The sequence below is a fragment of the Pogonomyrmex barbatus genome, unplaced genomic scaffold (assembly GCF_055798465.1).
Source record: "Pogonomyrmex barbatus isolate J1 unplaced genomic scaffold, ASM5579846v1 scaffold1, whole genome shotgun sequence".
Taxonomy (NCBI): domain Eukaryota; kingdom Metazoa; phylum Arthropoda; class Insecta; order Hymenoptera; family Formicidae; genus Pogonomyrmex; species Pogonomyrmex barbatus.
Genome location: NW_028297098.1, coordinates 11,030,244 through 11,046,361, shown reverse-complemented (window position 1 = coordinate 11,046,361; position 16,118 = coordinate 11,030,244). Strand labels below are relative to the sequence as shown.

At 45.2% G+C, this 16,118-nt stretch overlaps 1 protein-coding gene across 1 annotated transcript; it reads left to right on the top strand.

Moving 5' to 3' along the window:
- The first annotated feature begins 207 nt into the window (after positions 1 to 207).
- Positions 208 to 2,075, top strand: LOC148938117 (uncharacterized). The gene has a single exon (XM_089074160.1). It carries the CDS (start codon positions 547 to 549, stop codon positions 1,555 to 1,557), a length of 1,011 nt encoding a protein of 336 aa, XP_088930286.1. The 5' UTR covers positions 208 to 546; the 3' UTR covers positions 1,558 to 2,075.
- Positions 2,076 to 16,118: the final 14,043 nt, after the last annotated feature.

The following is a 16,118-nucleotide window of genomic DNA, read 5'->3' as shown; positions in this document are numbered from 1 at the left end:
AGACATGACTAAGGCGACGCGACAAATCGCAACATCCTGTAAACAACGCGAGTCGCCTCGACGACACGCCTAATGGGACATTATGGAAAACAGACAAACCGCAACATCCTGTAAACAACGCGAGTCGCCTCGACGACGCGCCCAATCGCGACGTTATGGAAAACAGACACGCCTAGGGCGACGCGACAAACCGCAACATCCTGTCAACAACGCGAGTCGCCTCGACGCGGCCGTGCGGTATTCCGTTCGGCGCTGCTAAGAAATAATCAATATCAATCGATAAGAGTTCGAATAGAGGATCGGCCCTTGGCAACGCGTCGTTCTCCGACTGTTTTATAGATTTGACGGCCGGATTCTGCGGTGGCCGGACGCGTTTCTGTACCGTTGGTTTAATAAAGAGCGAGTCTTTCTTAAAACAGTGTTCTTCCTTTCCGAGAGCGCTCCGCCGAGTATCGCGATCACGGGAATTAACGCCGCGAACGCGACAATTTTGGGGGCTCCTCCGGGATCGAATTTTTCGATTCGTGTGTGTGTGTGAGAGAGATAATGGCGGAGCGACAAACAGAAGAGACGGGGACTGGACAGGAAGAGGCGAAAAGTCGGAGAGTGATCTCTGCGAGGAAAAGGGCCTGCACTCGAGCGGAAGGACCGGAGGCGTCTCCGAATTTGGAGGAGATTCTTCGCTTAACGCTGGAGGAGCTTCGCTCTCTGAGGGAGGAGCGCGCTCGTCGAGAGACAGAAACATTTTCTATGCCCGGTCCGCAGGAAGAGATTTCGCAACGTCCGATATCAGGCCAGTCATTTCCTTTTTCAAATTTTAATTCCGACTTGAAACTTAAGCCCGATATTTATGATGGTAGTGTTCCGTTGCGCGAATATCTTACGCAATTTAATTTAATTGCGCGGGCGAATAATTTGGGAAACGCGGAAAAGGCTGTCGTATTAGCGTCATGTCTCCGAGGAAAAGCGCGTGCGATTTTGGAAGGGGGCACGGATTTTGAGAACTCTCAATTTGAAAATTTAGTCGCGCGTTTAGAACTACGTTTTGGAGAAAATTTATCCTCGCAAAATTATTATTATCAATTTACGAATCGAAAACAGAGATTCGGAGAAGATTTAGCTGCATTAGGCTCGGATATCGAGCGTTTATCTCGATTAGCTTATCCTGAATGTTCTCCTGGAGTTCGTGACAAAATTGCTTGTTCTCAGTTTGTACTTGCATTGTCTGATGTGAATGTTAAACAGACATTGCAGCTAGAAGGGTTAACGTCTTTGAGGGCTGCGGTAGAAAGAGCTTTGGCTATTAAAATTATTAGGGAGAATTGTTTAAAAGAGCAGAGAAATTTTGATTTTAAAGAGATTAAAGATTGCTCGAATTATACGAGCAATCCTGATTTAAACGGGTTCAAGGTAGAATCTCGTAGAACGAGGGGATTAAATTTTATGAAAAAGAAGAATTTTAAAATTCAAAAGAAACAGGAATGTTGGCAGTGCGGAAAACAAGGGCACTTCCGTTCCGAGTGTCCATCACTTTCTATTTCACAGCAGGGAAAATAGGTTTTGTCGAACTTACAGGGGCGGGCTCGACAAATGGAAGAAATGCCCCGGGTGTTTGTAGGCGTTTTGAGAGAGGGTGTGAAAAATCAAGAAATTTTGTTTTTCAAGGCTCTCTTAATGGGAAAGATTGTTTTTTTAAATTGGATACGGATGCTTCAGGTTTTGGAATAGGGGCGGTACTTTCACAAATTCAGGACGGCTGTGAGAGGGTCATTGCTTATTATAGTCGAGTTTTGAACAAACCTGAGCGGAATTATTGCACAACAAGAAGAGAGTTATTAGCTTTGGTAGATTCGATGAAACATTTTCATCATTATTTGTACGGAAAGAGTTTCTCTATTCGAACTGATCATGCTTCTTTGAGATGGTTGATGTCCTTCAAAGACTTGGAGGGACAATTGGCTCGCTGGATGGAAAGGTTACAACAATACAATTTTGATGTTGCTCATCGAAAGGGGATTATACACGGTAATGCCGATGGTCTTTTGAGACGCCCTTGTGTAGAAGAAAAATGTAGATTCTGTTCTAAAGAAAGTTCAGAGAGGGCTTTTGGAGGATAAAGTAGTTGCTCGTATTGTTTTGCGTGAGGATTCTTCTGAGGATTGGCGAAGGGCTCAAATAGAGGATCAGGAACTGGCAATGTTTTTACTTGCGAAAGAAAATGATTTGCGACCTTCTTGGGAGGAAGTTTCTTCGAAAGGATTGTCAGCCAAGATCTATTGGCAACAATGGCATGCCTTGGAAGTCCAAAATGGGATTTTGCATAAGAGATGGGAGGCTCCTAATTTGAAAAACAGTTTTCTTCAGTTGATGGTCCCGCGAAGCAAAGTGAAGCAGATTTTAGAAGAAGCTCATGATACTCCTTCTGGAGGGCATTTCGGGATCAATAAAACGCTGGAAAAGATCCGGAAACGTTTTTATTGGGCAACCTGTAAGAAGGATGTTGAGGAATGGTGCAGAACCTGTAAGATTTGTATTGCGAAGAGGGGTGCTGCAGATAAGGGGAAATCTCCTTTGCAGATCTTTAATTCGGGAGCTCCTTTTGAGAGGATTCAGATGGATATTTTAGGCCCGTTACCTGTTTCTTCTTCAGGCAACAAGTATCTCCTAGTTGTTGTTGATTGTTTCACTAAATGGGTAGAAGCTTTTCCTTTGAAAAATATGAGAGCTACTACGGTAGCAGAAATTTTTGTTAATCAGGTTGTTTCTAGATATGGGGTCCCGTTGGAACTTCATACTGATCAGGGAAGGAATTTTGAATCACAGCTCTTTCAAGAATTGATGAGAATTTTGGGAATTAGGAAAACGAGGACGACCGCTCTTCATCCTCAGTCTGATGGTCAAGTTGAAAGACAACATCAGACGATTTTGTCAAATCAGACAGTATTTGTCAAAGTTTATTGAAGAGAATCAAAAGGATTGGGATCGTTGGATTCCCATGTTTCTTCTTGCCTATAGGACCTCTAAACATGAGGCTACAGGCGTAACTCCTTCAGAATTATTTTGCGGAAGAGATCTTACCTTGCCGATGGATTTGCTAAGAGGTACTCCTCCCAGTTATGGTTTTTCCGAGTCAGCGGAGGAGTACGTTCGAAATTTGCGGCAGAAGCTGGATGAAATTCATCAGAGAGTAAGAGAGAGATTAGAATCAAGGTCTTTGAAGATCAAGTGCCGCTATGATCGAAAGGCTAGGCATCCCGTTTTTGAGGAAGGACAGAAGGTTTGGTTATTTAATCCTCATCGTAAGAAGGGTAGGTCTCCCAAACTACAGAACGATTGGGAGGGGCCTTTTGAGATAATTAAGAAAATTAGTGATGTAGTTTTCTGTATTTCTCGTTCAGGTGGTCGGAAAAGCAAGGTTGTGCATGCTGACAGGTTAGCTCCGTATAGGGAAAGGGAAGAATTTTAAGTAGAGATTTTCGGGGCCCGGTTTTCCAATTTCGACATTACTTTTATTTCTTGTTAATTGTTTTGAGTTACTGTGTTCTGTTTTATTTTTCTTTAAGCTTCCTTCCGTCGTGAGAAGCGTCGTGGGGAGATCCTCGAGCCTGACCACCAAGCAAGATCTTCAGGCTCGTGCTTCAAACTGAAAAGAAGTCTGCTTCGCCCCCGGTTTTCCGAGTCGTGGTTTTTCCGGGGGACGATGGGCGAATGCCGAGGCAGGGGCTTAGTGTGTCTTTTAGAAAGACGAAAGGGTCCACGACGATTACCCCCACTTTGCCCGAAAAATAGAAGAGAGAAGTGCGCAAAGCTCAAGACGAAGAGTCAAGAGTGAAACGCGCGAGAATTTCAAGAACAAGATTCTTCTGAAGAGTAGAGAAGACTGGGATTGGAAGTAGCGGCGCCCGGTAACCTGAGGCAGCAGCCCAGGGTAGGGCAGGAAGTCGCAGGAGCCCAGAAGTCTTTTCCTAAGAAGAAGTTCTTGAAAGAGGAAGAATTGTCGGGACGACAATTTTATGAAGAGGGGGGCAGTGTTGCGGCCGTGCGGTATTCCGTTCGGCGCTGCTAAGAAATAATCAATATCAATCGATAAGAGTTCGAATAGAGGATCGGCCCTTGGCAACGCGTCGTTCTCCGACTGTTTTATAGATTTGACGGCCGGATTCTGCGGTGGCCGGACGCGTTTCTGTACCGTTGGTTTAATAAAGAGCGAGTCTTTCTTAAAACAGTGTTCTTCCTTTCCGAGAGCGCTCCGCCGAGTATCGCGATCACGGGAATTAACGCCGCGAACGCGACAATTTTGTGGGGGCGACTAATCGCGACGTTGCGCCCAAGGCTACGCGAAAAGCGCTAGACCACGCGGAAAACGCTAGGGCGGCCTCGAGAACGCGCCCAAGGCTACGCGAAAAGTGCTAGACCGCACGAAAAAAAATGCTAGGGCGGCGTAACGCACCCAAGGCTACGCGAGCTCGAAAAAAACACACTAAGGCAGCGTCGATGACGCGCCCGGGGTTACCTAGCGGGGAAAACGCTAGGACACGCCCGAAAAAACAAACGCTAGGGCAGTGTCGAGAACGCGCCCGAAAAAAACGCTAGAAAAAACGCTAGAAAAAAACGCTAGAAAAAAACGCTAGGGCGGCGTCGAGAATGGGGAACCGACCCGGGGAAACCCCGCGACCGCCTTACCGACAAACCTGTCTCGACGACCGCCAGAGGGATCCACCTTCTCTCCCCGGATACGAACCCTCTGAAGAAAGAGAATCATCTTATCCCGACTCAAAGGGGGTCCGAGGTCCCCTTAGGATTCTACGATTCCCCCTCTCTCTCCGCGCCCCCCCATACCCCTGGGGGATCTCGGACTCCCTTTGTTATCCTACTAATAATAGTACTTATTATGTTAGAATTCTCTATTATTAAAATTATTATTATAAATATTACTTTATATATAACACATATAATATATTGAAAAGAAAATTTTATGTTTTGTGGAAATAAAAATTATGTAATAAGAAAACTGCTTTAATAATAATTAGTGGAAGATATAATTCGGATACATTTTTTTTTATGAAACTCTTCTGAGAACGATTGGCGGTTCGGTCGTTGAGCCTCGATTGATAGTAGGAATTCAGTAGGCGTCGCCTTTGTAATCGGGCCGAAAAGGACATAGTTGTAGAATTAGTATTCTAAATATTCATCAGAGAAAAGTTTAATTAATGTATATTTTTTTTTTCAGGTATATATATATATATATATATATGTATGTATGTGTGTATATATATATATATATATATATATATATATATATATACATACATACATACATACATACATATATACATACAGTTTTTTAGCACTATAATATACAAAACAACTGCCACATCATATATATCGGCTGTTTGGCGCTGTATAACGGCTGCCATAAGCGCTAAAAAATATCGATTGCTTGGCGCTGTATAACGGCTGCCATAAGCGCTTAAAAATATCAGCTGTTTGGCGTTGTATAACGGCTGCCATAAGTACTGAAAAATATCAGCTGTTATTAGCGCTTTAATTGTTTACACATAGTATAAAAAAATTAATTTAAATAAAAATGTCTGTAGACAAAGAAATTTATAACTTTAAAGCTTACAGAGAAAAACATAATTGTCCAGGGTAGATGGTTGACAGACATGCATATGGAACATTTTCAAAATCTTTTACGAAATTGTTCATAATATGCACCTATTGAAACATGGAAATTACAGTTACTTGATACTATACTATCCATATGTATCCGATGGATAAAAAGCATACAAATACAACATATACAAATATTACACAGTTCATCAAGTTCATCAGATGGACACTGGATATAGCTATTACGAAAAAAAAAATATATATATATATATGATTCCTTAAATAACAAAAGATTGCACGAACATCATAAACAATTTTTGGAAAGATTGTTTCCAACACATGATTTCGTCAAAAATCCTGTCAAATTTTCTACTGTGCAATATCAACCGAATAGTAGTGGTGTTTTCACAATAACTTTTGCGACCTCGAACTCACGCTCCGCAGGATCGTCGTGAGTGCACGCATCGCGAGAAAATATTTCAGCATGTGCTATAAAGAGCAAATAATAATTTACGCGTACGCGATACGGCAGTACCGGATGGAAAAGATCATGTGGGAGGAGTACTCGGCAACGACCTCGACTAAAATTAAAATTTGGCGCAATTCCAATTAAACTATTGCATTCCTCGCCCCGATAAATATCTGGATGACCGATTGGAAAAACTCCAGTCTTGAGTACATACAGGTACAGAGAACATACGTAACGTATCTTCTCGGTATCTGAAACTTCATATCAAGTAGAGATATTACCGGTGTGTCTGCAAAAAATGTGTCACGAGGATCGAGAGGTGAGATTTGCACCATAGGGTGATTTTCAAGAAATTCTTGTGTCACTCGATTTTCGCGCATTTCTTCGTCAAAAACGCACTCATTTTTCCGTTAGGATATATCCTTGCTGACGTAATCACCAAGACGTTGCAACCGTTCGTTCATAATGCGCGTCAAACGTAAAATTTTCAAACGTTTTATTGCGATTTATTGGATAACAAGACGGGCATCCGTAAAAAAAGCATCCGTGAAATTGTGAGACATGATGTCTCATCTCCATTCTCGCATTCGTAATATCCGTTGACAAGCATGCCTTCCACTAATCGATACTCGCATCCACGTTCCGCGTGAATTATTCGATGACCGATCTCGCGTTCCTTCAAAATTAGCCATTGCACGACTTTGCGCGACTGGTTATCTTTAAATCTGTATCCATCCGATGGAATGATTCCTATTTCTCTTTCGCACAAAAAGTGTTTCCGAAAAACTCTTATGCACGTTGAAGCTATAGTTGTACATTCCTCGAATGGACACACGTTTCCCCGCTGTAAGAATATTTTTCTAAAGGCCATGCATACTCGTCGAAGGATATCAATGTTGGTATGACAATATTCAAGTATTTTGCGTTGAAAATCAAATAAAGCATTTATTTTCTGTCATTTTCGCGTGCCATGCAAGAAAACGTTCGCGTTCCTCTATTTGCATTGTTTCGGGTGCGTAATAACGAACATCCGGTGGAGCGACATATGTTTATCGGCAGTATTAAATAAGTGAGGAAAGACACCTTTGTCACAAGTATTCGGTAACTCGAAGGCGTTCGGTAATTCTGACAAACACATCGTCATATAATTAATACTATTGATAAATTTCGTATAATTTGCTGATAAGACTATAATTTTTGTACCGTTCAAAATTATACGAGATTCTAATCCGGAATAATTTTCAACAATGTACCGAAGGATAAATTGTGCGTCGAACGATTTCGCGTTATGCGCTATACAAATTTTCCGAGTAAAATGTTTTGTAGGGCGTGTTGCAAATTCGACAAATTGTTTTACAGGATTCTGCCGAAAAACAAATTCGCGTACTCCACATCAGTCGCAGCGCACCGACAAATTATCTATCTCCGCACACGAATCGCAAATCTGTTGCGCGACACAGAGAGTCGGGATGTGAATTTTTATATCGGTTCCCTCAAGTGATTGATCTTGACGCATCTCAAAACACGAACGGCATTCATAAAACACGAATGCCGTTCGTCCTTTTTTGCGTTCCCGCTCACCCACATTATTCTGCTCGCTCTCTCTCGTAATTACAGAAGAATCCCCGTCAGACTCAACAGTGGAGAATCTGTCTTCACGAGAGAGAGATTGCATGTAGCAAAGATTTAGCGGTTTTTGTGAACTGCAAATTTTACAAAAAGAAATGCCACATTCGTGTCTTTTTGTCGCTTTTATAATCCGTCCGCAACTTTCGCAAAGTCGAATGACTATTACAGACACTCGCCGGAGTTTTTCCGCCGTACGACTTTGTCGCAAGATGATGCTCGAAGCATGCGTTTCCAATGAATAAACGTTTGCAAGTCTCACACCTAACAAGTTCTACGATTTCGCGTTGATCACACGGCGGCACATTGTTACATCGAGAACATTTATTTGAACAGCGGTGACCCCTTTTCTTTCGATATTGCACGATATGCAATAACCTCCTCTACTTCCCGCGGCCTCTTAAATTTAAAATAGGACTATAGTGATGTTGACGTTCGTAATATATAATATTTAATCGAATAAGGGCTCGCGTTCTAGAGAGATACCGCGGTTCCGGCGAATAAAGGTCTCTCCCCGCGTCCGAAAGTAATAAAATTATAAACAACAATCGCGATATCGGATGCGGCGAGAAAACGTTGGAAACATTCTATTTCCCGAATCCCGCAACCTTCCGGTGGAATGGTGACGCCAGCCCTCCTCATCAAATCCAGCGCGAGATCGCGTTGTAACGAGGAATTCTGACGTCTTACTGCATTCCATCGCTCATGAAGTTCCCCCGCTCGCAACATTCCGCGTTCATGGTAAATTTGCGCGGCTACGAGAAGGGAAAATACAAATTATCTGAATTTGAGATTGTTAAGATCGAATATTTCGTAATGTCTTCCCACGTAAGTTTATTCGAAACGCGTCCGCAACCTCTGGATGCCGTGACATTGAAAACGCGTAGGTTAAAATTCTGCATAATATCGAGACCACCGGCGCTTTGCGCTACTGAACTCACAAGACGCCAAATGTCCTCATGAGTTAAGTCGCGTGCCGGTCGAAACGAAATAATCCCGCCGGATCGTGCGTTAAATCCTCCGAATTGAATGAAAATCCCACGTAATCATGCGGTTCGGAAGTATGTAACGCATAGGCATTTTAGCGAATGCGTTTTCAAGCCAATTATAAAGTTCGACTCCTTCAGGCAGCGGACGTAAACGGAATATCGCCTTTTTTCCTAATATCTCGAAATTTCTAAACCGGCGCGAATTTTTCCCGATTAATAATAAATGGTTAAAATTTCTGATCTCGTTCTCAGAGGTATCCCGTGCTTATTCCCTTTCCTCCTCCTCCTCTTCTTCCACTTGTCCCTCTCCCACTTCCTCCTCCCTTTCTTCATCAGTTATTTCGTGCTCATCCTCCTCCTCTTTCTCTTCCGAATTCTTCTAAGCAGAAAATATTCGGTCTCCTTCACGCTGTGGCTCTTCGATGTCCGCTTTTGCATAAAAGTTACAAAAATTAGAATTTTACTTTATAGAAAATACTTCGACATTGCTTCGAATATTATGTTCGTATTTAATTTAATAAACATGCATACATAATATTTTTCGTTGAAGTAACTCGCCTTTTAACGCCGTCGTCTCTTTCTCACATGAAAAATAAGACTGAGAGGAGTTTCTATTAAAAAAATTCGATAGTTTAAAATTAAAATTAAAATTAAATACAAACATAAATCGAGAAATTAAGAACAAAGATTATATATCAGCAGGAGGTGTTTCTCTAATTTCCTCTTCTATTTCGGCTTTTCGTTCCTCCTCCTCCTCCTCCTCCTCCTCCTCCTCCTCCTCCTCCATCCTCCTCTCTCCCCTCCATCCTCCTCCTCCACCTCATCCACCTCCACCACCACCACCACCACCACCTCCTCCCACCTCACTCCACCACCACCACCACCACCTCCTCCTCCACCACCTCCTCCCACCTCCTCCTCCTCACTCCACTCCACCTCCACCTCCACCTCCTCCACCTCCTCCTCCTCCACCACCTCCTCCTCCACCTCCACCTCCTCCTCCTCCTCCTCCTCACCTCCTCCTCCTCCTCCTCCTCCTCCTCCTCCTCCTCTCCCCTCCTCCTCCACCACCACCACCTCCTCCACCTCCACCACCTCCTCCTCCACCACCTCCTCCTCCACCTCCTCCACCTCCTCCTCCCACCTCCTCCTCCTCCTCCTCCTCCCTCTCCTCCTCCTCACCTCCACCTCCTCCTCCTCCTCCTCCTCCACCTCCTCCTCCTCCTCCTCCTCACTCCTCCTCCTCCTCCTCCTCCACCTCCTCTCCCCCTCCTCCTCCTCCTCCCCTCCACCTCCTCCTCCACCTCCTCCTCCTCCTCCTCCTCCTCCTCCTCCTCCTCCTCCTACCTCCTCCTCCTCCTCCTCCTCTCCTCCACCTCCTCCTCCTCCTCCTCCTCCTCTCCACCTCCTCCTCCACCTCCTCCTCCTCCTCCTCCTCCTCACTCCTCCTCCTCCTCCTCCTCCTCCTCCTCCTCCTCCTCCTCCTCCTCCTCCTCCTCCTCCTCCTCCTCCTCACTCCTCCTCCTCCTCCTCCTCCTCCTCCTCCTCCTCCTCCTCCTCCTCCTCCTCCTCCTCCTCTCCTCCTCCTCCTCCTCCTCCTCCTCCTCCTCCTCCTCCTCCTCCTCCTCCTCCTCCTCCTCCTCCTCCTCCTCCTCCTCCTCCTCCCTCCTCCCTCCTCCTCCTCTCCTCCTCCTCCTCCTCCTCCTCCTCCTCCTCCTCCTCCTCCTCCTCCTCCTCCTCCTCCTCCTCCTCCTCCACCTCCTCCTCCTCCTCCTCCTCCTCCTCCTCCTCCTCCTCCTCCTCCTCCTCCTCCTCCTCCTCCTCCTCCTCCTCCTCCTCCTCCTCCTCCTCCTCCTCCTCCTCCTCCTCCTCCTCCTCCTCCTCCTCCTCCTCCTCCTCCTCCTTCCTCCTCCTCCTCCTCCTCCTCCTCCTCCTCCTCCTCCTCCTCCTCCTCCTCCTCCTCCTCCTCCTCCTCCTCCTCCTCCTCCTCCTCCTCCTCCTCCTCCTCCTCCTCCTCCTCCTCCTCCTCCTTCATCCTCTCCTCCTCCTCCTCCTCCTCCTCCTCCTCCCTCCTCCTCCTCCTCCTCCTCCTCCTCCTCCTCCTCCTCCTCCTCCTCCTCCTCCTCCTCCTCCTCTCCTCCTCCTCCTCCTCCTCCTCCTCCTCCTCCTCCTCCTCCTCCTCCTCCTCCTCCTCCTCCTCCTCCTCCTCCTCCTCCTCTCCTCCTCCTCCTCCTCCTCCTCCTCCTCCTCCTCCTCCTCCTCCTCCTCCTCCTCCTCCTCCTCCTCCTCCTCCTCCTCCTCCTCCTCCTCCTCCTCCTCCTCCTCCTCCTCCTCCTCCTCCTCCTCCTCCTCCTCCTCCTCCTCCTCCTCCTCCTCCTCCTCCTCCTCCTCCTCCTCCTCCTCCTCCTCCTCCTCCTCCTCCTCCTCCTCCTCCTCCTCCTCCTCATACGTGCACCCTTGTTGTCTTTGACCTCATTGCGGAACCCCAGGAACATCCTGCAGAGAACCAAACACTGGCCGCTGGTCCTGACTCCTGTTTTGTTTTTAACCGATCCACCTACATCAACATTTCTTTGTTATCGCAGTAGTAAGTCGCATGGATTAATACAATCTGTAATCTACCCATCACTACTTAAATACAAATCGTTTCCCCTTTGCTCTCCTTCCCCCTTACTTACCTTTCTGAGCTTATTATGCTTAAGGTTTAACACTTTTACATTTACATAAATGTTTATTTAAATTATTCTATTATTTTTATTTACTTATATGTAAAAACCGGGTATCTAAGTCGGACTCTAAATATTTTAACGTAGAGTCTTATCCCGAACTGCCATTCCCGAAGACCTCCGCACTTTTGTAACACCCGCTACACTTACATGCAATTTTATTCTTTTCCACTCTCATGCCCAAAGGATATTAACCGTTACCATTATCTACCAAGTAATCATTATGCGTACCATTTGTTCTTTATGTTAAGTATTTTGTATTTTAATTTTGTATTTTGTTCGTTCACATTAATTAATTAAATGTTTAATAATAAATTAATTTACTCATTTGTAATTTAACCCTCTCGTCACGCTCGTTCCCGCCCGTTCTCGGGGATCGCATATGGTCCTATTCCAGGCAAAAAAGATTAAATTCTCTTGCCTAAATCAACGGACGTATGTCACGCAGTCGGAATCATAGCGTCTTTTTCAAGACGTTGACTCGTATCGGCTCGTCGAAAGGGTCCGTAGAACTCGTACTGTTCTGGGGACAGTATGATTCGCTTGGTCGAGAGTTCCGCGACGCCGGATGAGCGTGCGTCGCTTATGGAGATTGAGATAACGAAGGAGGCTTCTTCGAATTGGATACGAGATTACTGGGAATATCTGGTGCGTCTGAAAACGACGAAGGGGGATCTCGACGACGAGTACGAGAAGTATCTTGCGCGTCTGAGTACTACGAGAGGGAATGATGAGAGTTGTGGCAGTGGTTTAGACGCGTTGTTCGCGTTGTTCGCGTTGTCTCTATAAGGAGGAGGCTGATCGATTCGTTCAGTACGTGACGAAGTTGAAGGGTGGACGACAGCTCGAGGCGAGATCTCCGGGCGAGAAAGGGATCGATTGCGAATTGGTTCGAATGTACAATGTACGTGCACAATGTCAAGGATATAGTTAAGAAGAAGAGACGCAACTGGTGGAAATATGCGAAATTGAGAGTTCAATTTTTGAACTCTGTGTCGGATCGAAAGAAGCAGTTGACGCGACAGTTGATAGATCGAGTCGCCGATGATTTGAGGAAGGTACCCGGAGTGCGCGGGGAAGCGAGAAGCGTACGACAGCGAGTAGGGATGTATCGCTATGACGCTCGCGCGAATTATCGTTAGGGGTATCGATTGTGGCGAAGAGCGCAAATTTGCGCGAGTATATGTAAAAGAGAATGTAATATATCTATGTAAAAGAATATATTAATATGTATACTAATTACTAATATGAATAAGAATATGTACACGAATATATGTGTAAAAGTGTGTACAAATATGATGCCGAGTAATAAAAGTAACGAATATATGTATATTGAAATAAAGAGAGAATAATGCGAATCATTAATACGCATCATTGTTGCGACGATTAACCGACTGTGAGAGAGATATAGTTTTTTTCCTCATTCCGAGAACGTATGAGAGTGGGAGTCATGCGAGAAGAAAATTGTCGTAGGAATATTAACAAGGAGAGAATATTTCATTAGGAATGTGAATGTTGTGCGATGCGTCATTTTCGCGCTCGTTACGCGTGACTACGGGAAGTCTGACCGCAACAATAGAAGATTAGTCTATCGTTTATTTCGTCGTTCTTTATTTTGTTCTAATTAAAGCGATTGTAATTTCTGATTTGCGACTCGGGTCGATTCATCGCGTCGATCTCCGCCCTCTCGCGATGGCAACATCGATCGAACGGTTCGCGCGTATTTTGGTCGGTGACGCGCAGTGTCGATTCGACTCTCGTCTCGCGCGATGACGCGCGGGATCGCCGTGATCGCGTGCGCGATAGTCGTTATCGCGGCGACTCGCGACTTCACCGCTGATAGCGACTCCGCCGCCAACAGCGATGAGGAGGCGATTCGATTTTTGCAAACCTACGGATATCTGGACGGCGATAACGTGCAAATGATATCAGATAATGCGACGTTGGCTCTGAGACACGCGATTGCGCTTTTCCAGGAGTATTACCGTATACCTGATGATGGTGTTCTTAACGAAGCTACATTGGAACAGATGCGTAAACCGCGATGCGGCATCAAAGATATATCGAGTGACTTGGACAACTCTCCGAGGAAATGGGCGAAGACGCATTTCTTGGAACTTTCACCTGGCGAGCGAGAGCATTCTATGAGTCACCGAGGTCGCGTTCGAGATGTGGGCTGCGAATTCGTCGCTGACGTTCGAGCGCGATTCGATGCCTCGGGCCAACTCGTATTGTTTGTTGACGATACGGTTTACATGATAGAATATCCGAGTTTTGAACTAGTACCGGGTTGGCCGAGGAAATTGAGAGATATGAATCTTCCTCCCAATGCGAAAATCAACGCTATGGTTAATACTAACGCGGGGCGAATGTTCGCGATTTACAACGAGATCGTGGCCGAGATCGACGATTGCTCGATGATAGCCGTCAGACATAATTCGTTGCACGCGATATTTCCGGGGAATCCACCCGCTGTAACGTCCGCCGTTCGATACATCGACGGTAATCTGTACTTTCTCGTGAAACGACAGTTCTTCAAGTACAACGAATTTACTAGAAGTGTAACTATGGCCGATAAATTTGATTCAGAGATTTTTGATTCAAAGATTATCGTGTGTCCAAGGGACGGACTGTTAGAGCAATTGCGCGCTCTTTTGAAAAGACTCGCTCAGATGAGGAACGTATGTTCGAGCGAGGATGATTTAGAAGAGGAAAGAGAGGAGGAAAAGGCACGGAAGTTTTCGTATAGTGTATAGAGCTAAGGATACGAAACGTGTACGAACAGTATCGCGCGATCTCTTCGATCGTAAAGATGTACGATATCAAGCACTCGCAGGATTCCGAGACGCGCCAAGTCGACGAGAGCGATGACGCGAAAAGGAGGAAGAGGACGCTCGAAGATGACAGGCCGATCGCGTCGAGTCATAGTAACGCCAGTTGTACGAACAATCCAATTAGAATTCTAGAACGAAAATATTCCTTGACTAGACGGGATACAAGTTTCTTAATGTATGTGTCACTCTTGAACGCTCCTCGCGCATGAATATTATTCTGGGAGATAGTCATGGCAAGGAGGTCTCGATGTCGTGGAGGCAACTTGTCGAGCAACGACACGTTCTCTCGAAGTATCTGCAGAGTATCAACGGAGAACCGTCCTTTCCAGCCCCGTCGCATATTGGAAATATGACCGTGCGTTTCGGAAAAATCAACAACTTGACGATATTACGCCTGGAAACATCCGCTGCTTGCTTGGCCATGTCGAAGAAAACAGTGAATAACATGTTCGAACTCGAGCATTGTATTAGCAGACTCGTTATCTCGTTGACCAAGATATTAGGAAAAATCGATGCGAAATTAGCACGTTTCAAGGATATCGCGTTCATTGCTAAGATACGGAAAATATCTCGAGAGTAATACGCGATAGCGATGCCTACGATCGTAACGACATTATCGATTGCGAACTCGTTGCTCTGTACTTTGGGATGTAAGATTGAGATGAAATAAAGCGAGATATATCATAAACAATGTTTTATCGAAAGGATATCGCGTTCACTACTAAGGATACGGAAAATATCTCAAGAGTCATACGCGATAGCGATGCCTTCGATCGTAACGATATTATCGATTGCGAACTCGTTGGTCTGTACTTTGGGATGTAAGATTGAAATGAAATAAGGTGAGATATATTATAAACAATGTTTTTTTTTTGTATTTCCTCAAGCATGTATATAAGTGTAGCGAGCGATAAAAGAATTCGATAGTATAGTATAAGCAATGAATCTAATTATAATATATAAGCACTAAATCTAATATATGATACAATAATTAAAAACCAATCTGACATATGATATAAGTCGTTAACGCGATATTACAATTCGGTGATACATTCTCGTCGTTTCGACCACCAGTCGTACAGTTTGCACACGTTCTCCATAGCGCAATGCTTCACGTGACGCTCGCAGTGAAATGCTCGAACGTCGTCCAGAGTGCTTAGGCGCTCTATATCCTCGAAATCCGCGTCGATAGTCTCGACGATCACGTCGTGGTTCGCGATGACGTCGCAGCCGAGAATCTCCTCTAATCACTTCTTTTTCTCCAAGCCTTTGACGTACATTCGTTTAGGCGTGTCTCGCGATTGATCGCACACGCCGTTTCGAATCACGTGCTTCGAGAGTTTGTACGTCGCCGTCGCTCCACTGCAGGCCGTGATGATTGGAGGTTATCCAACACGTTTTAGATTTTTCCGTCTTTGTAAGAAGATTCCAGGGTATCGCTTCTCGAAATATTCGATGGGTCAACTCTTTTCCATTTTTTAATATCGCCTCTTTAACCATAAATTTCTCCCGAACGATAAAATCTTGCAGATCGACGAAGATCAGTACGTTCGGCATCGTTCTCGTAGGAAAATCGCGATTACGTGAGTTTACGCACGACGTTCGTCAGTGGGTTATACTCTACAATTCTATTGTGAATGATGAGACAATAAGCCATTGTTAGCCGGAACGTTCTCTTTGCATTCGAATTCTACGCGAACGGTGGCGCTCTTGATCGATTCGTTCTGGTGGGAGCAATCGATGACCACTAGCGGTATTGCAAAAATCTAGTGACAGTCATGAACAGTTCGCAAGTCTCACACCCGTAATACGTCTTTCGAACTTTCAGATACATATCGTACAGCACGTGAACTTGTTACGC